Raw genomic sequence first — 24,935 nt, 5'->3', positions numbered from 1 at the left:
TCCACCTCAGGCCTTCACTGGTTGGAAAAGTTAAAATGTCTGATTTGGTTGGTGAAGCCTTCACACATTGGTCTTTTTACATCTTGAAATCTGGTTTTGCTGGTCAGATTGTTGACTTTTGGTATCCAAACCATTATCTTAACTCTTACCCTAACCCTAAATTTTAGCGTCTATTTCTATTCAGAGGTATATGGCATCTCAGATAAACGGTCTGTGAGAGAGACTGAACGTGCTGCAGACAGAGGATCTTGGGTCTTTATGGAGCGCTTGTCTTTTCTCTCTCTTTAAATGTTGGTTTACTGTATTCACCTACACCTTATGGAGCTTGGTTTTCATTGGAAAGACATTTCAATGAAGAAAAGATAGTAGGTAACAGACAGAGCAATCACCGCTTGTAGTTTGCCACTTGGATGCGTTAAGTGGGGCTGGGCTGTGCAAGCGTGCATGTGTTTATGGATGTCTGATATCCGTAGCCTGATGTCTCTCATTCAGCTGACTTCCTGGAGATGCAAAAAAAAGTCACTTTAACAGGGTGCTCGTTCAACTCAGTGGATAGACCTACCTCTTGTCTCTCTTTAGCTATCCTATCTAAACAAAGGCAACAAAGCACAAAAGAAACATGAAATTCTTAGTCTTAAAACACTGAAAAATCCTGGCTTCCCTATAGGAAACCCCACCATTTGTAAGTGGAAATGAAGCCTCACACAGAAGGAAGGATGTGATTAATACGAACTTGTGCTCGGCAGCATAAGAGCACTCACCTCATCTCAAGCTGTGCCATCAGGAGGCTGATTTTTTCAGTGTTAGTATTAAAAACCACACTGATCTCTGTTAAAACCTTGAACACTTGATTTGAAAATTAACCGTCTTTATAAATGGCTGTTTTTGACCTTTCTAGTGGTTATGTAGATATTAATAACCCAGATGTCAATAAAATGTCAGGTCTTAGTGGAGGTGTGATTGCACACAGCAGCTCAACACTCCCAGCAGAACCGAGAAGAAAGTGGTAATTGAGAGGGATGCTATTCAAAGAACAAAGATGAGCAGTTAGTCATAAATGTAGTCATGTTTGTGCTTTTACACCTTTTGTGTGTTTCCAGTCTTGTGATGGCAAAGAAAACGTGACACACCAATAAACTATTCTTTCTTTTGCTTACCTTGACAGACAAAAAACCCTCATCCAGTGCAGCTCCTTGTGTAGGCTGACCTCTGACATCCTTTTGTCCAAAGGAGACCACTGAGAGCATCTTCACCTGCAGAGGTAGAGAGGAGGAGAAAGACATGGAGTTCAAATAAGAAAGAAAGCAGAGAGAAAGAGTGAACTAATAAATTCATAGTGGGAAAGGGGGATGGTTCAGGCTTTGTACAACAGACAGAGAGAGGGAGAGAGATAGGCAGAGGACTGAGAGATGACAGGAACCATGGTGAGTGGAGTTAGACTGAGTGAAGAGGAGCCGAGGCTTCATTCTCATACTGGAGCAGCGATGGGAGCAGAGGGATGCACAGTATAACCACAGAGCTCCTGACTCAGTGCAGAAAAAGAAGCTCTGGAGAGCTGCAACAGCTCTGAGCTCTCAGCTCAAGAAGATAGCTGCGTGCAGATTTCCACCGTAGACAAGCAAGCCCAAGGAGAGGACTGGTGGTTCTTTTTCAGCTCTTCTTTGGGGATTGGAGGCAAAGTGTTGTAAAGTGTTGTCTGCAGGTGGTCTGCAGTTTTCTTCTTTGTGACAAGATGCCTGTCATGAAGGGCCTCCTCGCTCCACAAAACACCTTCCTGGACACCATCGCCAACCATTTTGACGGCACCCGTAAGTAATTCCATCAAACTCCTTTATTTCAACAATTTCTAAAAGACTGGATTTTGATGAATGTTACAATTTTTGGTTTGCATTTGTTTTATCATTTCTGCATCACAAAGTTTAAGTCAGAGCATTTCAACTTTTTAGCCACTGAATTGAAATGTTGATACCTGCAAACACGTGCATTTTCTCTCCTGATCCTGCAGCTGTGTCAGCCATCACACTGTAGCTTTTAGGATTTTAGCCTTTGGCGTTTTGTAACCCAGTTTAAGGTTGACTGGCAATGAAAACACCGCTGTCGACAAATGTGTCCAACAGTTCTGAGATCCAATTATGAGGCTGAGAGCAAGGACAGCAAAGCAGGGAAGGAAATGGAGCTAGACACTACAGTCCACTCTAGGATGATGTATTTTTACTAAAGGGACACTTGTTGATCTGATGCTTTATGGATTTTTCCAGTGCAGATCCTTCATGTTTCACATACAGTATTATTTTATATAATGAAATTTTACAGTACTCAAGAAGGCTCTATTTCAACAACAACATAGTCTCTGTTGATGTTTTCCTTACCTAGATCAATATGGATCTGCTTTGTTCTAAATGTATTAATGCATTCTTAGTGGTATAATGAGGTATGAAAGAGTTGCAGCATCACAGGCATAAAAAAGATAAATGACCAACAACTAGAAAAACTCACTAGAGTATTACCTTTGTAAAATACTATTTGGTTTGCAAAGCACTATTTAATTAATTAACACTTGAAGAGCCAGAAATTCATACTTACCTCAGAGACCCTGTTATCTCCACTGATAAATACCCAGAACAACAGGAGTGCATTATGAAACAATATCCTTAAAAATTAGGCAACAAAATGGGCAATGAATATTTAAAGATTTTTACATACTGTACCAAATATTCTTCTCATACAGCAAGCCATAACCATTTGATTTAAAAACACCAGTGTTTTTAATAGATCAGTAAAATGTAGTAGTACAGTACAACTATGAACAGAAAATTACAGTTGTTAGTTGGTGTCTTTTGTGATTATCAAATATTTAATTCTAATGCTTGATTATGGGACAAAAAGCAAAATAGACTGACTGTATACAGAAAATACAGTCCATCAACACATTATAAGATCTATCGTCACATATCACTAATCTATATTTATAGGTTAGAAAGAGGTGGGAATGTTCCCAGAGAACTTGAGTGTTACTTTTCTTATAAATAATGATTTGTATTTGCCTCTTACTTTCATCAGTTTTATTACAGTATTTTTTTTTTCTCTCCAACAATGCAGCGCTGTTTTAATGATTTTTGTTATCAGTTACACTATAAAAAATCAAGCCCCACTACACTGAAGCATGCACAGGATAATTATTAACCCTTAGAGGCAATCTTTCTGATCATTTTGGTTTTCTTTTTTAATACTTTGACCGTGTTGATGCTAATAACTTACATTTTGGAGGGTACTTTTGTAAATAGAATTTTAAAATTTCAACACCAGAACCTTTTACGTGTCAATTTCTACTCTTTTGGTGTACAGTCAAGATGTTAGCGCTTCAGTGTGTTTTATGGAAGGCAGGTTAAATTATGTATGACAGAAAAATGCCATACAAGTTTTCATCTAGAAAAGAAAAGGGGAGAATAAGACAAAGAAGGCAAATATTTTCAACATAAACATAAATGAATATATATGCTAACACGTTACACCCTCTGACACACACCCCACACCCCTTCTGCTCAACTTGTTGAGCAATATGATGAAATTGGAAAATTAAAAAGAAGCAATTAGAACTAAAAAAATGACCAGAAGTGTCTATTAAGGATTGCCCAACAGACGAGGGGTGACCATATCTTTTTAAATAGTCAGTCTTTGTTCCTCAGTGAGACCCTTATTTTTCCCTGACAGAGGATATCTGTCAACTCTTTGAGCCACAACCTAAGGGTTGGAACCTCTTTTTCTCAGAAGGTTAAATTAATGAAATCAGGGTGTTTGTGACCAAAAAGGCCCTACTGAAAAACAATTTTTGATCCCCCAGCCATTACAGTAAAAAAAGAAATGCATTTCATGATAATAGACTTTCATTCTGGAGTCATTGATTCAAATATGCAGATTTTTTTTTTTTTTAACACCAAATATCAGTCATTTTTTTTCCCTTATTTGGCATGAGGGGAGATTTTTTTTTTTTTTAGCTGTTTTTATATTACTACGCTATTGTCACAAATTCTTAAAATCTTGAAGTTAAAAAAGGAATAATACATAAAAATCAAAGACGTTCTTATGTTAACATATAGAGGGTCATGACAGTCTCCTTCAAGAAAATCAAATTTGCATGTAGTACATTTAAGAAACATCAGGATTTTGCAGGAAATCTGACATTTAAAGGATTAAATTCCAAAATTATTAACTAATCGAGAAGTTTATGATCAATTCTGACCTTGATTAAAAATTGCTTTAAAAAAAGTTTCTTTATGTGTATTATTTTTGTAGATTTTTACGTATGGTGATATAATGATGCATAAAAATCAAAGCTGTTGCTCATTCTTGACATATTCAGGGCTATATCATTATTCCTTAAATCTGTATTTAATATCCATGATCAGGTCTGATCCCTAGATTAAAAAAATGTGTGTGTAGTATTTTTGTTGCTAATTGTGTATGCTGTCCATTTCATACCACTTAAACCCTGAGTGCAATAATTTTCTAACTCTTAAATTTAGAAAAATAATAATGCAAAAAAAAAAAACAAAAAAAAAAAAGACGAAGTTATTGCTCGTAATGAGCAGATTCAGAACTGTGAAAATCCTCTTTAAGCTAGTCCAAATTGCATGTAGTATAAAAGAAATATTTGACTTTTTGTGTTTTCCATAGGCATCTTTTTTTTTGCACTTAAACTGGTGTTTTAAGGGTTAAATTCCTAAACATTATTCGATATTAGATCAGGTCTGAGCTTGATTTTACAAATTAATTGAGTGAACCTTACTTACTTAAATGTTACTTAATATAATTTGGTTCACTATACCATAGAACAATGGTTTGAAGACAGCTGAAACATGTCAGCATGTTGTTTTCTAATGTGTCTCTCTCAATAACAGCTGGATGGATGTAATGTCTCTGCATCCCTGAAATTATCATTCAAACCAGTCTTTGATCAGAACCACTGTCCACCACATTTATCCTGGCTTATCGCAGCCTAAAATCGTTTTTAAAAGTTAAACTACCAGACAGCTCACACTGGTCCAATGGGCAGCTTACACTGGGAGAGACAACGAATATTGCTAAACAACAAAGATGCAGCAGCCTCTGCAGGGAAAGGAACCAATTTAAACCTTTGGTGCATTTTGTAAGAATAACATTATTATTGAAATAAAAGTCAGGGCCGGGTAGCGTTATAGCTTTTAATTCAAAAAAGTTAAATGCAATATTAATGTAACAGTTATTAAATTACAAAAAGCAATGTGTATCAAAATCCTGACATGACTGGGCTGTTGTAAAAAACAAACAAACAAAAAAAAAACCATCATTCTGAAGCCGAAAAGGCAATATTTCTTACTATAGCAACAGGTCTTCTAGTTTTAAATTGCTTTGCTGCAGAGAAGATCAGTGCAGAAAGCACGCCAATCCTTTATCATGTGTAATGTTGCAGATAGACTTAGATACAGCGTTACAGACATTACAAACATGAGCTTTTCTGGTTTGTTGCATTGTTAAAGAGAGTCTCAGCAGTGATTTTTTAAAGCATATTTTCCTGCTGTATCTCTTCAGGTCTGATGGTTCACACTGTGCTTCAGAGTCAGTACAGAGCAGAGAGCGGGTGTAAATCTGGAGCTCAGTTTAGACATGATGATAGAGTGTGTACGGGTCAGACTGTCTTATACAACTTAACAAATTTACAAATTCAGTGTGATGACACTGTCCCTATCTCACACAAACCCTGCTATCTCTTGCTTCACGTTGTCTCGCCCTTGAGTTCGGCACACACAAATACAGGAACTTTCTCTTTCACAGATCCGCCCGCAGACATCTTCTCAATCTTATCTGATAAAATTGCTCCGTATGAGAGTGGGCGAACTGACCCTCCGGTAGCTGTGTGGGAGGTGGGGGGCCGACCGACAGGAGATGGATGGCCTCAGAGCAGACCACTGTTCAGTTCAAAAACTGCATGGATGGAACATCTAGTGCTCCAATGAAAGCCTTCCAGTGTGATGACTTGTGTATGAAACAAAGAGGATAACTGCAAGGCTGGAGGACTTTTCAGATCGTGTCTTTGTGCAGATAGTTAAGAAACACGTCAATGCTGTAAATATTTTAAGGCTGGGCCGGGGCAGGATTGAGGATATTCACATGAAGCAGGTGTGTGAGCAGGGAAATGAAATAAAAGTGATAATATGTGGGCTAAATCTATTATCAGAAGTCCTGTTCAGTCACAAAAAGACATTTATCAAATCAATTTGTACTGTCAAATAGATGGAATTATGCCAGATAAAGACTAGATTAACCCTTAAAGTATAAAGTAGTAAAGTATTTACAGTGCCTATAAAAAGTATTCAACCCCTTTGATCTTTTATCTTTTTACTGATTTTATAAATCCTGGTCAGGGCCTTTCCGTGTGGAGTTTGCATGTTCTCCCCGTGCATGCGTGGGTTCTCTCCGGGTACACCGGCTTCCTCCCACCACCAAAAACATACTCAATAGGTGAATTGGTGACTCTAAATTGGCCGTAGGTGTGAATGTGAGCGTGCCTGGTTGTCTGTCTCTATATGTCAGCCCTGCGATTGACTGGCGACCAGTCCAGGGTGACGCTCGTTGACAGCTGGGATAGGCTCCAGCCCCTCCCCCCACGACCCTGAACGGGATAAGCGGAATAGAAAATGAATGAATGAATGAATGAATGATTTTATAAATCAATCATAAGTCTGGCTTTTTTGAAAGAAAAAAAAAAAAAAACTTCAGTGTCAAAGAAAACAGATTTCTTGCACATGTGAGCACTGCAATTTCACTCCATTATTCTTTACAAAACTGTTCAAGCTCTGACATGCATGGGGGTCAGGCCTGAACAGCCCTTTTTGAGTCCAGCCACAAATACTCAATTGGATTGAGATCTGGGCTTCCAGAATATTCACCTGGTTGACTTTAAACCATTTTACGTATGCTTTGGGTCAATATTTCGCTGGAAGATAAATCTTCTAGTTCTCTTGCAGACAGAATAATTATGTCCTCCAGGATTTCTGATATTTCCCCACATTCATTTTAACCCTCTACCTTTACAAGCCTTCCATGATCGGCTGCTGAAAGGCATCCCCACAACATGATGCTGCCACTGCCGTGCTTTGCAGTTGGGATGGTGTATCTGTGATATGCAGTATTTGGTGTCCGACAAACATCTTCTGTCTTCACGGTGTAATGGTTGCCAGGAATACTGATTAACCAGTGACTAAACCTTCCAGACATGGATGTCTTTATACTACAAACACTTGAGACACATTCACTGCACTTAGGTGATCCATATTTCACTAATTGTTAGACTACTTGCACCAGTTGGATATATGTTAAATTAGGTCAGTCACTTTAAAGGGGGGGTGAATATTCATGTAGGCACTCATTTTACCTTACATATATTTATTTAATTGACATTACTTTGTAGAAGTCTGCTTTCACTTTGACATTTTAGAGTATTTTTTGTCAAAAACAATCAAATTATACTGACCATGATGGGTTTATAAAATCAAAAGCTTTCATATATCAATGCATATTAATTGTCTCAGTTGTTTAATAGCACTCAGTCTAGTTTATGTATTTCTTAATCACCTCTCCTTACCAACCGTGTGTCTTGCTAATTGCCTGGGTGGGTGTTAAAATCACATCTTTTTCTTCCCCCTCCCCACCTGTGCTGTCATGGATAATTAGTGATGGGGATTGTATTCGAGTAGCACCAACTTAGAAACTGAAAGGAAGCAATTAAAAGAATTTCCTGTAGAATCAGAACTCTAACAGCAATCACAGTGATTCTATGAGTGGGTATACTTTAAAACGAGTATTTACAGGAAGGAGCCACTCAGTTTCATAGATGCACTATTCTCTATTCTCTTGAATAGCATGAAGCCATAGAAACAAGCTGAGAAAAAGGAAATATGGAGGAGCGTTTAAACTTAGAGACAAGACCTGAGAAGAGAAAACACTGATGCTTGTAGATGCAAGGTAATAAACTCTGCACAAGTTTAGCGGCATTTATCTGAACTGTCATTGTTGCAAGCACTTTAGCAGTTACTGCCATTCATGTCCTCTAAATGCTTCATGCATCACAGCAAAGATAATACTACAGATCCTTTCTGTGCCCCAGAGGACACAGTGCCTTACTAACCCCGTAAATGCAAATTGCAGCTTTGGCATATACTTCTTCTTTTTCTACCGAAATCGCTATGGCAACACAAGCATGGAAGATCTTAATTTAGTTTCTTATAAGATTAGATGAACTCTTAGCAGGTAGAGAATATCTACACATCAGTAATTGCACATCTCTTCTGGAAAACCCACATTTGTTAACACCCTGTCAGCACCGCCCCCGGGAACTTAATTTACAGTTAAAAAGATCACCTGCGTAGGTGCGTACATCTTTGTGAATTATCCTTCTGTATGATTATGTTTTAAGCCTCAGAGACAAAACAAAGCATTACTCATTAAAACTGTCTGCTAATATCCCCAGTGCAGCCGTATAACTGCAGTGTTTTTGACAAACAAAAGAGACAACATTCACTAGACTGCTGCTGAATCTGGAGGTCATATTTAAATCATCATGGGGGAAAAGCTTACATGGAACAATGCAGTAATAAAGGAATGGATTAGAATATCTGGGTTGTTTTGTTTCATTGCTCTATATCTCTAAAGCCCTCCTAGATTTATTGAAGAAACAACACAAACATGAAGCATCTTGCACATTAAACTCAGAGCTTGGTGCTTTCATTATTTTCTTCTGCTTCTCCACCTACACACACTGCCCTAAGATGACCTTAAAAGATCCAGCAGTTAGCAACAAGGTTTAATGGAGCATTTTTTATTTCCTTTTTCAAAAGAGCCTGCTATTTAAATGTGAATATTATCTCAAAGATTTTCATCTCCATCTGTGATTTTGCTCATAGTTTTGAATTATGAACAGCTGAGCAATGCACACTATAGGGAGAAAAGTATTCAGACGCCTTATCATTACACCGACAGGGACTGTAATGACAATTTATTCAAATATGTTTATAAAGTTATCCCCCATTTGCAGCTATAACAGCCTCCACTCTTCTTTGAAGGCTTACCACAAGATTACAGAGTGTGCCTTTGGGAATTTGTGCCCACTCACTCTACTCTACAGAATGAATGGGCAAAACTTCCCACAGACACACTCCAAAATCTTTTGGAAAGCTTTCCAAGTAGAGTGGAAGCTTGAAAACAATGTCATTACAGTCCCTGTTGGTGTAATGATCGGGGGTCTGAAAACTTTTGTCCATTCATTGTATAGCCTATCAGCGGCCTATATGCATCACTAAACAGTTCTGGCTCAGACTTTTGTCATATAAGTGATATATATAGTGTTCCAGGAGTGGTATAAGGGTCAAGAAATGACAGTTTAAAAATAATCTGTTTTCCTGCAATTGTCAGATGATGTAAAAATAGGTACTTTCACTGAGATGGAGAATAAAATGCCTGGTGCTACAGCTTCCCTTTCGAAACCTCTAAACTCCCCTGGCGACAGGCTTGCTTTTATGAGGGTTTTTCGGTCTGTTACTAGAAAATAGATAAAGATGTAGCATATAAATGTTCTTATTTAATCTACCAATAGCAGTTTATGCAAGTAAATAAAACTTATGCCATTCAAAAATGATAATGGAGAAAGTTTTCGATCGGATGCTGCTTGACTAATGTATACAATATTGCTCCTATGACACAACATTTTTCTCTTTCATTAATATGGATGAAAATGGTAAACGCCTGTCAGTTGAGGGCAATAGAATTTAATAACACCAAATTTCTAGCCTGTAGAAATCATAAAGTTTTGAAATCTGGAGGACTGTTTACACAGAGCGCATTCGTTTTAACCATTGTATTTAATTAACTGGCTGTTGCTAGGAAACAAGTCAAGACTCCTGGAAGATACAAGTCCCAAAACAAGACAAAAACTGGCATAAATCCTGCAGAAAAGATCCTATTTGTTTTCTGCCTTTTTTATGCTGATAAATATGTGTGTTTGTGTGTGTCCTTTGTGCAATTGATGGCCGGATGGCACGGCCTTGGTCCCCCATAGAGCACGAGGAGCCAGCTAGGACCCCGCATAAATTCTCAGACTTCACACAGACCACCAGCTTCAAAGCTCCTCTGATGTTACACTTACTAGACTGGACTATTTCTAGGGGTCTGAGCTGAAAGCAGATAAAATGTCTCAGATAAAGAAGGAAAAGGCTGATTTCTGTTGGTGAATCAACAAACAAGTCAAATATGGAGAAAAGAAGAGCAAACAAAGGGAACTTATAGTTGTGAATGTGTATCTGTGAGGGCTAAAGCAGTGTCACAGCGTTTAAATAAATACTGTTCAATCAGTCTTTTGATTTCCCCAAGGTCATGAAATAGATTTGACCTCAGCCTTCTCTTTTATTTCCCTCGCAGACAGTAACTTCCTGCTTGGAAATGCCCAAGGGCGCCATGGCTACCCTATCGTGTACTGCTCTGATGGCTTCTGTGAGCTGACTGGCTTTGTTCGGACTGAGGTGATGCAGAAAACGTGTACCTGCAGCTTCCTGCATGGAGCCGAGACCAATGAGAGCATAATCCAGCAGGTGGACAAAGCTCTGGAGGGCCAGCAGGAGTTCCAGGGAGAAGTTTGCTTCTACAGGAAAAATGGTGCATATAACTGTGTATAGATCTAATAATCATACAGTCTAGTAACCATTAAAACAAAAAATTCAACAATATATTTCTAAAGCCTTGGTCTGTTGCTTTCATTTCAGTACTTAATGAAATCCACTTTTCATTTTAAGATCTGTCCACTGGTTTCTGTTGGGTTATCATTGTGTAATTTTTTTCTACTATCCCCAGGAAATCCATTTTGGTGCTTGCTGGATATTGTGCCCATAAAAAATGAGAAGGGTGAGGTGGTGCTGTTCCTCCTATCCTTCAAAGATGTCAGTGAGACTCATGGGAAAAGGCATCGCTTCAGCCAAGGAGACGGTGAGACCTGGCTGTATTCTTACTTTATTTAACACATGTATTTTGGTATCTATTCGGTTTATATACTTATTTTTGCCTACAGGTATGTCAGAGGGTGCACATGAGACAGTCAAAAGCAACAGATCACAATTTTCCCAAGCTCGAGAGAGGGGGAGGACAATCTTGCAGCACCTCAGAAACCTGTTTCCAAAGAGGGGCAAAAGGAAAATGGCCAGCGTGAGTGTCAAATACAAATCAATAAACCTACAACATTTAATGATTTATCATTATTTAACAATGTTGGGCAACTTCATTACAATGCAATAAAATAAGAGCGTTGCGCTTTCTTTATGGCATAAGTGCTGTTTGTTTTAAGGACAGTTCCTTTGGGTTGTGGTATGTAACACCTGCAAACGTAATAACTGCCAACACATTCATTAAACCCATAATAAAAGAAAGTATTGTTATAGCTGTTTTTACAACTGCCAGGACAAACAGTGACTTATTTGTCAAGTGAATTAAAATGTACAAAACAGACCCTGAAAAATGACTTCCTGTTTCATGGCAAATAAAGACCATGTTTTTTGATGTGGCTTGAGCTTAAGATGACTTAAACAACAAACAAACATTGATCACAAAAATTTAGTTTTCATGTTCATGTAATGTTTTTGGAAAATAATTAGATTTTTAGAAACTGGGGATTTTTTACATTTCCCATAAACTCAATAAATCTCTGCAAATTTGATAGTTATTACTTTTGTTAGGAATTTTGTTCTGTTTGCAGTAGGAAACTGTTCTTATAGTTTTGGGACATTTATTAAGTTTGTGGGATTATTATGTGAAAACTGCTGATTTGAATCACGTTTGTGTTTTTTTTTTTGTATTTTTTTTTTTTTACATTTGCTGGTAGTTACTTTGTTTGCAGGTGTAACATGGTGCAACACAAACAATGTTAAGGAATGAAAACTAGATACTTGAGCCCTAGTGAGAGGATGAGCAAGCCATTAAGGAGCCCTGAATCCTGCTAAGAAATTACAGAAATTACCACATGGCTCTAGTTGCCATCCCAACCAAAACAGCGTTGGTTCCTTCAACAGACCAGAATTAGCCAGGCTGTGACCATGTAGACACTATCTACCCTGCTACACGGCTCTAACCTGACATGCTAGATAGACTTTGTCACATATTCATGGAATGGGATGTGTTTCATATTACTCATCATTCCACACACTGTGTTTGAAAAGGGCAGAACCTTTCAGAAAAGTTTCCAAGGTGACAGACAAGCGCTCTGTCATCACAGGCAAGTCACGGTGATAAAGCATAAGACGCTACACAACTAAAGTTCAACAGAGAGGCGCTATCAGGGCAGTCTGGCTACATACTGTAGCTCTCAGACACCCACTCTTGCAGACCACTACTGTGATACGCCACCACTGTCAGCTGGAAATATCCTGAAACTTTCAAAATAAAATCAGATCAAACTTCCAGCAGAAACATCAGAAACCTGACTGACAAAACCTGATTACAAAATGTAAGCAGAGTAAACAGTCTGCTTACACGGAAAAAACCTTGTCCTCCAAAAAAACACTCTATTGCAGTTATTGTAGCTGAGGCTAAGCTAATGAAGCTATGATAGCTACATAGGCTACAAGGATAACGTAGCTATAAAGGCAATATAGCTAAAGCTAACAAAGCTACTCTTGCAAAAATAGCCTATCCTTCCTTTGCTTTATCCAACACAGCCATGTAGCTAACATTAGCTACATAAGCTTCATATTCTTTTAAGCTTTAGCTTTAGCTACATTAGCTATGTAGCTATATTACCTACATAGCTCAGGTGGCTACATTAGCTTTGGCTATGTTCGCTGAGGCTCACATTGCTAAAACTAGGGCTAATGTAGCTACATTGGCTTATGTAAAGATGTTAACTATGTAGCTCACACAGCTGTGTTAGATTTAGCTAGAGGTAACAAAACTAAAGCGAGGCAGAGTTCATGTAAACTCTACTGCAACAGGTCTATCCAGGTCTATCCCAGATTAGCCCTCTTACCTTTTTATTTATGAAAAATGCTTACTCTGTAATGTTAGCAATATGGTTATTTCATGAATGTGTTTTCCAGACTTTATGAACAGAGTTGAACTTTTAAAAAATGGAAAATTGGAAGTACTTTGTTAAACGGCAAATTGTGCCACTTTTATTCTGACAGATGCATTATTACAGAAAAGTGGTCTGCAAGAGGGGGCATCTAAAATCTTTAGTCTGCAGCCACAGCCCTCTTGCTGTTAGTTGTTTGCTACCAGTGGAGCCAGTTGGCAAATCAATTTCTTTCTGAAGCCAGCATCAAGAAAAGCTTTTTTTTTTCCACATAGTAGCATCACCTCTAATCTCTTCACCTGCAACCACTGTTTACAGGCTTGCAGTGCAAATAAACCATAGCTACAAACTTGTTCTCTTCAGTTACACTGATTGGTCTGGTTACTCTCTGATGAGGAACTTTCCCATGGAAGTTTTGCAAGTTGGATCCAACTGATGGATCCAACTTGATGGACATGTACTCTGTCTAATCCATCAGCTTTCCAAGGTTAAAATGGCCCCCATAACTTAACTGTGTAAACCCATTGGCATAGATGAGTGCCAGATGATTTTTGTGATGAGGATTTAACAACAATATTCAGCTTTTGAAGTGGCGTTGTAATCAGTGGTGAAGCTACTGTGGATTACTAGATCAAAGCTGGAAGCTAGATTAAAATGCCCTGCACTTCTTAGAGCACTGTGAGGTTTGAACTTGTTATTAAACAGGCAAAAAGATGTGATGATGCCCCATATTATCTACAACATCAACCAAGATCAACAGCCAGAAGATGATTTTTTTGATATGCTTATTTTTGTCTGCTGAATTAGATTGGGGAAATACTACCAAAAAAAAACAAACTGTTTTTGCAAAAATCCCCAATGACCTGTCAAGACACGTAAGGACAGTGGTGAAATTTTTTCAGAACTGCACACAACCTTTGCATGTACGTATACCAATCAGAGAGGTAGGAAGTATTTCATCATCAAAGAGGGCTCCAAATTTGACATAGTTACTAAAAATAACTTTAAAAGTGTGTCTTTGATACAAAAGGTCTGAAATTGCACCTTCAAGCATCAGTCTCAGTAAGCCTATTCACACTGTGATAACGGTGATGATGATGATGATGATGATGATGATAATAAAAGCAAGGATGAACACTGACAATCAACAGCTGCCTCACAGTGTTCCATGCTGAGCCAATCACTGTCCTTAAACCTTACTTCACTGAGCTTTGAATAAAATTTGCACACTCGTCATTTATTACAGACACAGTTAGTTCTTTTTATCCTCATAATTCTTTTATCCACCATCTAAGATTGCCTTAAATAGAATCAGAGTGGTCCAGATTCATAGTAAGCTTAAGTAATGAGCCCTCTCTTTTGAATGGTGTCCTTTCAGCTGTAGAATGCCATGTGAGCACTTCAGTGTCTTTGTTAATTTTTTTGTTGTCTTTCAGAGTGTGTTTCAGAAACCGTCCCTTCCTGAGTATAAGGTTGCAGCTGTGAAGAAGTCACGTTTCATCCTGCTTCACTACAGCATCTCTAAGGCCTTGTGGGATTGGCTTATTCTACTGGCGACCTTCTACGTCGCTGTGGCCGTGCCCTATGATATCTGTTTTGTCAGCCATGATGAGGGCAGTGACCATCACTCGTTCATCAGTCGCAGCACTATAGGCACTGACATTGCTGTGGAGATGCTCTTCATACTCGGTGTGGTATTTGTAGAACTGGTTTTGCATCATTGATTGTTGAATTCATGCCAGATTCTCCTTTTTTTAATGGTGTGAAGACGTATCTTCTCATCTTGTAGCATCTTAAGCAGCACTGCAGAGAAACAACAATGAAAGGTTTGATTCAAAAACTAGATTTCTGATGCAGCTGCAGTGGTTTCCCTGGCAATGGCCAACACATAAGTAAACCTCCCACCTTTTCTCACCCACGCAGGGTGTCTCTGTTGCCCCAGGTTACGAATCGTAATTAGATTTCTTTCACTTTATCCCACTTTGCCTCCATAGGAAGTGTGATAGCACATCTGTCGTGAGACTTTCTGATGAAATCTCTCCTAAAGTTAGTCTGGGGACATTTAGTCACAGTCATGCCCAGAAATCACTTGACACGGACTGCTGTTTCCATTTTTCTTTTTTTCATAAAAAACAACCTTTCAACGGCCAGTTTTAGACATGACCTTTAAAGTGTAGTATTATTAAAGACCAAAAGACTGTCCCTGAGATATTTACACTCATCATTACTCCCTGTCAACCACATTACAAAAGAAAAAAAGAGCTTTCCATTTCAACTTTGCGGCAAAATTAAAGGTAGGCCCTTTTTATATGGTTATCAACCTGTATAAACTGAGTACTTGTAAAGTTTTTCACTCATTTTTAGATTGTTTATAGCTTTTTCAGTTACAACTGTGAGAGATACTTGAAGCTCCTCTAAGGTGATTTTTGCTGTTTATGAAACTGTTTGAAAGGAACACTGAAACCTCTTTTACAGCTACATAAGCAAACAAAACCATTAACAGAATGATTTTTTTTTCTTCAACACTTTAAGTAAATTACCTAAACTTCACTGGAAATTCTGAAAAATTATCTTCAAATTTTTTACAGCAAAAACTATTACTATGTTGTAGAAAAACCAAAATGTAATGTCCTTGAATGTCCATGCAGGCTCTTAGGATGCTAATAACAGCATGAAGACACAGTCTTCACAGTCAAGAAGTAAAAATTAGCTAAAAGAGGCAAAACAAATTGTTAAAAAGTGGCAAACAAGGGCTTAAAAACTGATAAATCGGTGAAAATGTTACAAAAATGAGTTAAGGGGCAAAATGGGCAAAAAGCAAAAAAAAAAAAAAAAAAAAAAAGTTGTATGTATAAATAATTCAACATCGGCAACTGATATTAGCTTCTTGCAACTTTCAGCTCCAAAATGAGAGAACTATTAGCCAAGATGAATGCTAGCATCAATGCTACTGATCCAAAACACATGCATTGATAGCTTCAATAAATCAGAACTGTTTTCTTCAGGGGCCCGTCCAATTCTTTGGGCGGGTCTGGATACCGCCATTCTCTGACCAGGAGCAAGCCAGAGCGACCTTCCTAATAATAGACATGGTAGACATGGAATCTGGTTGGTCCATCTGCTTTGCAGTTATTTCCCTCTCAGTTGGCATCTTTGCGTATTTTGCAAATTAAACTGGGACTTTCGGACGTATTGGCATGGGTTTAGCAAGTGCTGAAGTCATGCAGTCCTCCAAATGTCCACAGGGGGCATCAAAAATTGACACAGTCTAATGGAAGCTCTGATTTTATTTATGTGTCTTTAAAATTAATTCTTTAAAAGGATTTTTTTTCTTTTTCTTGACTAAGTTCTGTTTCTCCAGTTAATTTTCCTTGGCTTCTGTCTTCCCTGCTCCATTTCAGATATCATCCTGAATTTCCGCACCACATATGTGAGTCAGTCTGGTCAGGTGGTGTATGACGCTCGATCAATCTACCTCCACTACTGCACCACTTGGTTCTTTGTTGATCTGATCGCTGCTCTGCCCTTTGACCTTCTCTATGTCTTCAACATCACAGTGGTAGGATTTTGATTATTTTATCGTCAAGTCAAATTACCTTCAGATTTTTTAAGTTTGTAGCTCTAGAAGTTCACAAACTTTTAGACGTGGCACTGAAGTTTTCATGCTCTGTTTTATCTATGAGCATTGGACTGGAGACGACTATTCCTCCTAATTGAATCACTTCACTGAGCATTCTGATTTGTTTGCTCGCTTTAGTTTTTCCTCCACATCAACAGTACTTCTCATGCATTACTCTTACTGTGTCAGTGGCTGATTCTGACCCTCAGAGACCTCTCAGAGTGCAGCACTGGCTTTTGTCTCCATTAACTCTGGTTAAAAACTTTCCTGCTAATGTCCATATTTATCTTTGAGTTAATGCTTCGCAATATATACACTACTTTGAGACACTAAAAAGGAAAGTTGGAAGATAAAAGTGGAATGGTCACAGGTTATTCCAAAGAAACTATTTAGCAGAATTTCAATGGAAGTAAACAACCATATGCAGAACAATAGGCAGCCTTTTAAAGTTCTTCTTTATGTCTCCTTTTCCAGACTTCGCTGGTGCACCTGCTGAAAACAGTTCGTCTTCTGCGTCTGCTGCGCCTTCTCCAGAAACTAGACCGCTACTCCCAGTACAGTGCTGTGGTTCTGACCCTGCTCATGTCTGTGTTTGCTCTGCTGGCTCATTGGATGGCCTGTGTGTGGTATGTGATTGGACGCCAAGAGATCGAAAGCAGTGATCCAGTTACCTGGGATATAGGTGAGCACATTATGTTTGCATGTAAGCGTGTCTTCTAAGCTTCAGTGGGGCTCAATCAGGAGTATAATGGCCTGTGCTGAGACTGTCTCACTCAGCAGCCCCACTGGGCCTGTGCAGGACATCTCTAGCCATGCTTGAATGTCTGAAAGCATCATTTCAAATTCTAGCTTCTGTCCTCTTGGTCCAGAGGATGTCCAGGTCACAGAGCAATCCCATTATATCACCAAAAATGCATTATAACAGTCCACATTATATCAGCCATCGCTCTTTATATCACTTAAGATGAAAGCGTCATTCAAGACGACTTTAAAAAGAAATTAAAACAGAATCTTTTGATTAATTACAGAATTTTAGGCCCCGACATAAGTCTTAACAACCCTCTTGCCACTTTGTCCCCCAGGTTGGCTTCAGGAACTGGGAAAGCGTCTGGACACGCCATACATCAACAGCACCATGGGTGGTCCCTCCATGCCAAGCGCCTACATCGCCTCTCTCTACTTCACCCTCAGCAGCCTCACCAGTGTCGGTTTTGGCAATGTGTGTGCTAACACAGACGCAGAGAAAATCTTCTCCATTTGCATCATGCTCATTGGTGGTGAGTTTCCCAGAGATGGCAGGAAAGTTATCACGACAATGATCAATTTTCTAAAGATATCTAACATCCCACTGCACCGTTTCCAGCACTGATGCATGCAGTCGTGTTTGGAAACGTGACAGCCATCATCCAGCGCATGTACTCCCGGCGCTCTCTCTATCACACCCGGATGAAGGACCTAAAGGACTTCATCCGGGTGCACCGGCTTCCTCAGCAGCTGAAGCAGAGGATGCTGGAGTACTTTCAGGCCACCTGGTCGGTCAATAATGGCATCAATGCCAATGAGGTGGGTGAAGAATCACAAATTAGCTCATGGTGATACAGTTTCCTTATCTTACCCTTGGATATTTTTACCAAGGGTAAGATAAACCCTTGGATAAGAGTTAAACTGAATCTCAGTTACATTTGCAGTAAGTCAGCCATTAAATACTTTGGCCACAGACATTTCTTTTCATGAAGAAAAAAAACCACACTTTGTCTGGGTTTGTTTCTGAAATGTCATCCTTAATATGTGGGCCACTTTAAACCCTCTGGAGTCTCATTCTATTTCCTTAAGTAGACGGCCTTCTGTTTCAAATAGAACCTGGGTACAATAGCCAGAATAGATCTAGGAGAAGTTCTCTGTAATTATAAGAGAAGACTAGGAGTTAAAGTAGTGAGAATACTCATAAACACCCTCACCAGCACAGTCTGTAGATTATAAATTCACTGTTTTAGGTAACAGACAGTCTCTGGTCCCTGAAGACATGCTGCCGTTGACGCCTCGTGTCTTTTTTTACCGAACAGCTTGGCGCGTCATGTGAATGCAACAACTTTTGAAGCCTCGATCTGTGCGTTTTTTGCACCCATGTGTTTGACATGCATGTGAGAAATACTCAAATCCTTTGGTTTGATTGGAATAACAGGACATTGTGGACTTTCCCTTGAAGTCTCGTTGTGTGTGCACTCTTAAAATAGTAACTAAACCAAGAGTTTCAGATAAGGTGCATTGACCCTTGAATTAAAAAAAAAACAAAAAAAAAACTCTAATACATGTCTAATCCCTCCTTCCCACAGTTCCTTACATCTTTCAGCCTATGCTGATTTTTAGATTTGATTAGTAGCCTCAATGTCATAACTATCCAGGGGAGACTTATGACAAGCTCCCTGAGTGTGATATATGACAATGGTCATGTAACACAAAAGTCTTCATGTTATACACTTCATTTTCAGAAAATTCACAGTTTATTGGTGATCTTGGGCAATAGCAATACATTACCCACAGTCCTAGAGTTTCACAGCTATATATCTGATTAGTTGAGCACACCTTTACAGAAAGAGAGCTGGCTGCAGACCACAGATCTCAGACACCTCTAGTAGACCACTTCTGTGTGACGCCGCTCCTTCAGAATGGAGGTGCTGTGATTCGCCGGTACAATGTGTTTCCACTTTTTTTTTTTTCAAAATTCAACTTAATTCATAACAAAGTCTGGCTACATCAATGAAACACAACAGGCTAAGAAACATTTTGTAAATTAAACAGTAAAAAAAGATCATTGGTCTTATGCAGGATGAAAGTATGAATAGACCTGTTTTAGAAGTGGTTACATGAGCAGTGGCTCAAGATCAGGTAACTAGATAGCTAGGCTAGCCACACGGTTAACGCCAGTGTGGCTTTTGCAATGTGAGCTCTGGCAAATGTAGCTATGTTAGCTATGTAGGTGATGTAGCTGTGTAGCTAACATAGCTAAAGTTAATGCTAAGGTAGCCATGAAGCTAATAAAGCTAATGTTACCTATGTAGCTACGTTATCATTAGCAAACACAGCATAAGCTAACATAGCTTTGTTAGCTTTGTTGGCCTTTTTAAACATCTTGTGATCAGGTTTTGAGAGTCAGGTTTTTGACGTTTACCTTTGGTATCCTATTTATTACCCTAACCCTAAGTTTAATAAGATTTATTTTAAAGTTTTAGTGTGTTTTTCCATCCTGACAGAGGCAGCATCTCACAGTAGTGGTTGACATGAGGGGGCATTTAAGAGCAGACTGTCTTTCCTTTACCAGCAATGCTTCTGCATTTGGCTGATATTAATGTATTTAACAGTTGTGTTTTTTACAAAATGTGAGAACATTTTCAGCCTTGGTTCTCAGATAACAGGAATTCATTACCCATAAACCAAGAGTAACACAATAATGTGATTGGTGGAGACCACTTTAACACGCATTTATTCTAACAGTATTTTCTTCTCTGGTTTGCCCTCTATGGCTTTTTGACTTAAATATTATGGTAGCCATTTGCTGGTTACCATATCTGATCATTACATTAATGTGCTGAACACCAGCAAAAGCAACGCCCAGGACATCTGAAACCTTCCTGTCTGTTGAACGAAACCTGTCCACTGAGGTCTAACTTTACAAAGTAAAGCTTTCTTCCATTTTAAACAGGTATGCCTGTTACTGGTGTAACAGGCAAAACAAACCATAGAGAGGCTCCTGAGAATACACATGTAGCACACATGTACCCTGAAATAGTCAGTGTAGACAGGAAGAAAGCATGGCCATCTCACATTTCATAGATTCATTTACTTCATATAAAACTGTTGCCTATGGAGCTCATCAGTAGATACAGAATTTTTTGTGTTTCAAAATTCAAAACCAGTTCTATATCCCTTTCAAACAGGATTAACATGCACCGTTAGTCTCAGTTTTGGTTGAATATTTTTTCTGTCCCCTTTTCTTAGCTGCTGCATGACTTCCCCGATGAGCTGCGCGCTGATATTGCCATGCATCTAAACAAAGACATCCTGCAGCTGCCTGTATTTGAGCGAGCCAGCCGAGGTTGTCTGCGCTCCCTCTCCCTACACATCAAGACGTCTTTCTGTGCACCAGGAGAATACCTCATACGCCACGGAGACGCACTGCAAGCCAACTATTTTGTCTGCTCTGGCTCCTTGGAGGTTCTCAAAGATGGCATGGTCCTGGCCATTCTGGGTCAGTGTGAAACATATCCTCTTCAGCACATTCTGCACCTTTTAGCATCTTGTTGTAATCCTTCTGTTTTGGCTGGCATTTCCCCACAGGTAAAGGTGACCTTATTGGGGCAGACCTCCCAGAACAGGACAAGGTGATCAAGACAAACGCAGACGTGAAGGCACTGACCTACTGTGACCTTCAGTACATCAGTGTTAGGGCTTTGAGGGAAGTCCTCGGGCTGTACCCAGAGTACGGCAGCAGATTCAGCTCTGACATTCATCAAAACCTCACCTACAACCTGAGAGAAGGCAGTGATACTGATGTAAGACATGTGGTATCACATTACTTTTCCTCCACATATATTATGTATGTTTTTTCATTTTAACTCTGACTGAAATCTTTCTAGGGTGTAACAAAGTTTCAGTCGTCCACCAGGCTGTTGCAGGTATGTTTGCCACACATTTGTCTGCTTTATACATTTACACAACTATTACAGCAATATCTGTGTTTATACAAGGATGCCTGAGTTTAAAGTGATAAAGATGAAGCAGAGGAGAGGGAAACCAAAAGTGATACACAGGCCTACATACAGGGTCTGCAATACAGTACTGGCCTAATGACATTAAGACAGTTTCTTTATCTTTGACTACTTTCCAATGAGCAAAGTATAAGAAACCCGTTATAACCCTGGGTTGCTTACTAGCTTATGTAAAGTAGAAACTAAAAAAATATGTAGAATTGTCATACTCTTATTAATGCCATATGTCAGTGAGCATCAACTGGCGGCTCAGGGGCCATGTCAGGCCCCCCCAAGCTACCCATCTGACCCCCAAAAGCTGATTAATGTTTGGATAAAAAAGATGTTGTGGGTTTAAGGGTATCTTTTGTCTTTAAATCCCAACAGCTATCATATCAACCAGATCAATCAGCACAATCAAGGAATGACTGAATGTTTGGTCTGACTTTTACAGAAATCCTCATGTCAGCCATTATTTATAAATACGGTGCATAAAAAATACATAATCAGTCCACAATGAGTCTGTTTCCTGCATGTGTTTTTCACCTATTAGGCCACACCATACTACCATCAAACCCAGTGATGGACATCCTGATAGCCTTAAGATGTGTAAAAAATATTTAAACCACACCCTCATTAGTGGCTGCCATATAGGCATAAGGGACTGATCTCACTGTTGATGCCTTAAACCTACCTATGTTTTGAAAGAATATCCAAAATTATACAATAAAATATTAATTTGATAAAGATGTCTGTTCTAATTTAGTTAATTTGAAAGTCTGACCCACTAAAGCGGGGGTGTCCAAACTATGGCCCGGGGGCCAAATGCAGCCCACAGTCCTCTTTTTATTTGAATTCTTTAAATGAAATATGGTCCACATTAGAGCATGTAACTTGTGCTATTCTTCTTAGTTTCAGCACAGGGAGGTGCTACATTTCTGATTCTGTAAACAAACATTTTGACCAGGAGAAATTACTGATGTTGTTTTTGTGACTAAATTGAGTCAACACTGTAAATGGTAAACATATTGGCAACCAAAATGATAACAATATCTTAATTTATAACGCACTAATGGATTAAGGCAGCAAATGGCAGTACAGGTGATGTTCCAGGGGCGGAGCAAGTAGTAGCCAGGGGCCAACCAGGCCCCCCTGAAATCTTATTGGCCACCCTAAAATCTTTAATTTATTTGCTTTTTTTCTTGTCAGTCATGAATTAGCCATTTTTTGCATGCTTGGTTTTACTAACTTGCATTTAATAGGATACCCTTACCTCATTTTTAACAGTTGAGATAGGAGTACTATTGAAAATGAATACAGAAGAGTAGAGCACATCTGAAAAACTATTTGTTGGTACCATTTTTTCTCAAAGCTAACAATGCATTCTGTCTATGATGGTCTCCTCAGGCTCGTGGCTCCGTGGACCATAAACTGCCCTTTATTATTGAGTCAGACGACGCTGAGCATGGAGAAGACGTAAGACACTTTCAGCAGAAAAAGCTTCCTCTTTTACATGAAACGGGCAGCCCAGTCCGTCAGCCCTACCTCAGCAGCCTGTTAGGGGAGGAGCTCCGCCACATTAATGCCCTACGGCTCTGTCGCTCACCCATTCAGGGTGGAAGAGGCCGCAGCCCCTCTCCTCAGCCGTTCCTCTCTGAGGAGCTCTCTCCTCCTTCTCTGTCAGGTCTTACGGGGGACTCAGGGTTGAACCATCGGCCTGCAAAGCTGCTCATGCCATCCTTACCTTGTGTTAGTCCGCTGAACCTTAGTCCAAGGTAACTTCTTCATCCTTTTCACCCAAATATTAAAAATTCTTTTTGAATGCATTTTAAATGTGCATAACTTACTTGTGTCTTAAAGGGTTGTGGATGGGATTGAGGACAATGGGCACACTTTTCAGTTTAATGTGGAGCAGCAGGACACAAAGACTAATGCAACAGGTAATGACCCTGCAAGCTGAGCAATAAACAAAAAGTGAACTGTTTGGATAGGGCGGTGAAATGGGAAACCTAAACTTAGAAATGGCGCAGTCATTTAGAAATCTCTGTTTCTCTGGACTTTTTCAGACCGCTTTCAGATGAGTGCTAACCTCCTCATAGAGACGGAAGAAGTGAGACAGAACGTCAGCACTCTAAATAAAGAGGTAAGGTCAATGTTAGACCTACCAGTTACATGGGAGCATAAATTAGCGGGCTTAACTTGTGAATTCATTCAGCAGCAGTTTATTTATTAGTTAAGTGACTGAATTTCTGGGGTTCTTTTCCTTCCAGGTGAACAGCTTGAATGAAGAAGTATCCAACCTGGCCAAGGAGCTCCATGACATGATGCATTTCCTACAGTCACACATGGCAATGCTCCAGTATCCCCCCAAAGTTTCTTCATATTATAATGGCATCCAAATGTCACCCACTGTTACAGCCTCCAGCAGCTGGCAGCCTCATGTCCCTTTAAACATTGCCACTGGGCTGCACCTCCATCATGAAGCCATCACCCACCCTGCCAGAAACATGTGGGGCTGCAGTGGGATGTCCTCCCAAGCCAGGAGTTCAAATTTGCTGCACTCATCAAGCCCCATGTCATCGTGTTTGCACCTGTGCTGCTCTGACAGAGAAGGGAAAACAGCACACAGGTTACAGGGCCAGCAGTGTAGCCCTTTCCAAACCTCCAGAACCACACCAAACTCTCCCTATATGACCCACCAGCATGCCCAGGCAGGACCGTCCCTTCTCAGTCCTGCCTTCGGCACTTTCCCGGTGGTCTGTCAGGCTCCACAGTTGGCCTACAATGCCTCCATTCCCACCATCAGCAACTCTCACCCACTGTGTTCTCCTATAAATTCCATCTATTCATCTCTGAGTGTCCAAACCAGCTCTGATGCAACACAAAACCAGACCAACTCCCAGACTCCCATCCATTCCTCCAACACTCCCTCTGGCCTGCTGCAGTATCAAACCACTTTCAGCTCTCTGAGCCCTTTGAGAGTCCACACAGGCCACAATCAGAGCCATCAGGGGGCCATCAGTGGCCCCAGGCAGGGTGACCTGGTAGGATCTAGTCCTATTCATCACATACAGGATGTGTCACGCTCTCTTCTGGGGCAGGTGACAGACAGAGACTGTAGAGCTTCTCTGTATCAAGAGAGGATGGACAAATATGACTATCAGGACATGAGCAGCAATGCTCCAACTGTAGAAGTTCAAGCACCTCTCTTTGACATGGAGGGAATACAAACGCCACAATGATGACGACCTCTGAGTTTAGTCGTGTAGTTTATGATACCATTAAAGACTTTTTGTGCAAAGTTTCTGTTGACACTCTGACCAAATGCATGAATACTGAAGCCCTTCTGCCACAAATGAATACAATATTTACCTTAATTTTTTATACAGCAGCCAATCAGTATTACCTGTGATTGTTAGGTCATAAGAGATTGATTATTGGTCATCAGAGACTATTACAGGCTGATTCTTAAATGTATTTTACCCAA

General features: G+C 39.6%; 1 protein-coding gene across 1 annotated transcript; it reads left to right on the top strand.

Moving 5' to 3' along the window:
* Positions 1–1,732: 1,732 nt before the first annotated feature.
* kcnh4a (potassium voltage-gated channel, subfamily H (eag-related), member 4a) lies at positions 1,733–24,690 on the top strand. Its single transcript, XM_041817524.1, has 16 exons — positions 1,733–1,808; positions 10,450–10,683; positions 10,879–11,010; positions 11,093–11,226; positions 14,521–14,773; positions 16,486–16,643; positions 17,178–17,385; positions 17,786–17,980; positions 18,067–18,266; positions 20,700–20,949; positions 21,039–21,253; positions 21,338–21,376; positions 22,856–23,223; positions 23,309–23,388; positions 23,515–23,591; positions 23,719–24,690. The coding sequence occupies exons 1-16, from the start codon at positions 1,733–1,735 to the stop codon at positions 24,688–24,690; spliced, it is 3,591 nt and encodes a 1,196-aa protein (XP_041673458.1).
* The last annotated feature ends 245 nt before the right edge of the window (positions 24,691–24,935 follow it).

Source organism: Cheilinus undulatus, linkage group 21 (genome assembly GCF_018320785.1).
Source record: "Cheilinus undulatus linkage group 21, ASM1832078v1, whole genome shotgun sequence".
Classification (NCBI taxonomy): Eukaryota; Metazoa; Chordata; class Actinopteri; order Labriformes; family Labridae; genus Cheilinus; species Cheilinus undulatus.
Note: the sequence above shows the minus strand (reverse complement) of the source record. Positions and strands in the feature narration are given on the sequence as shown.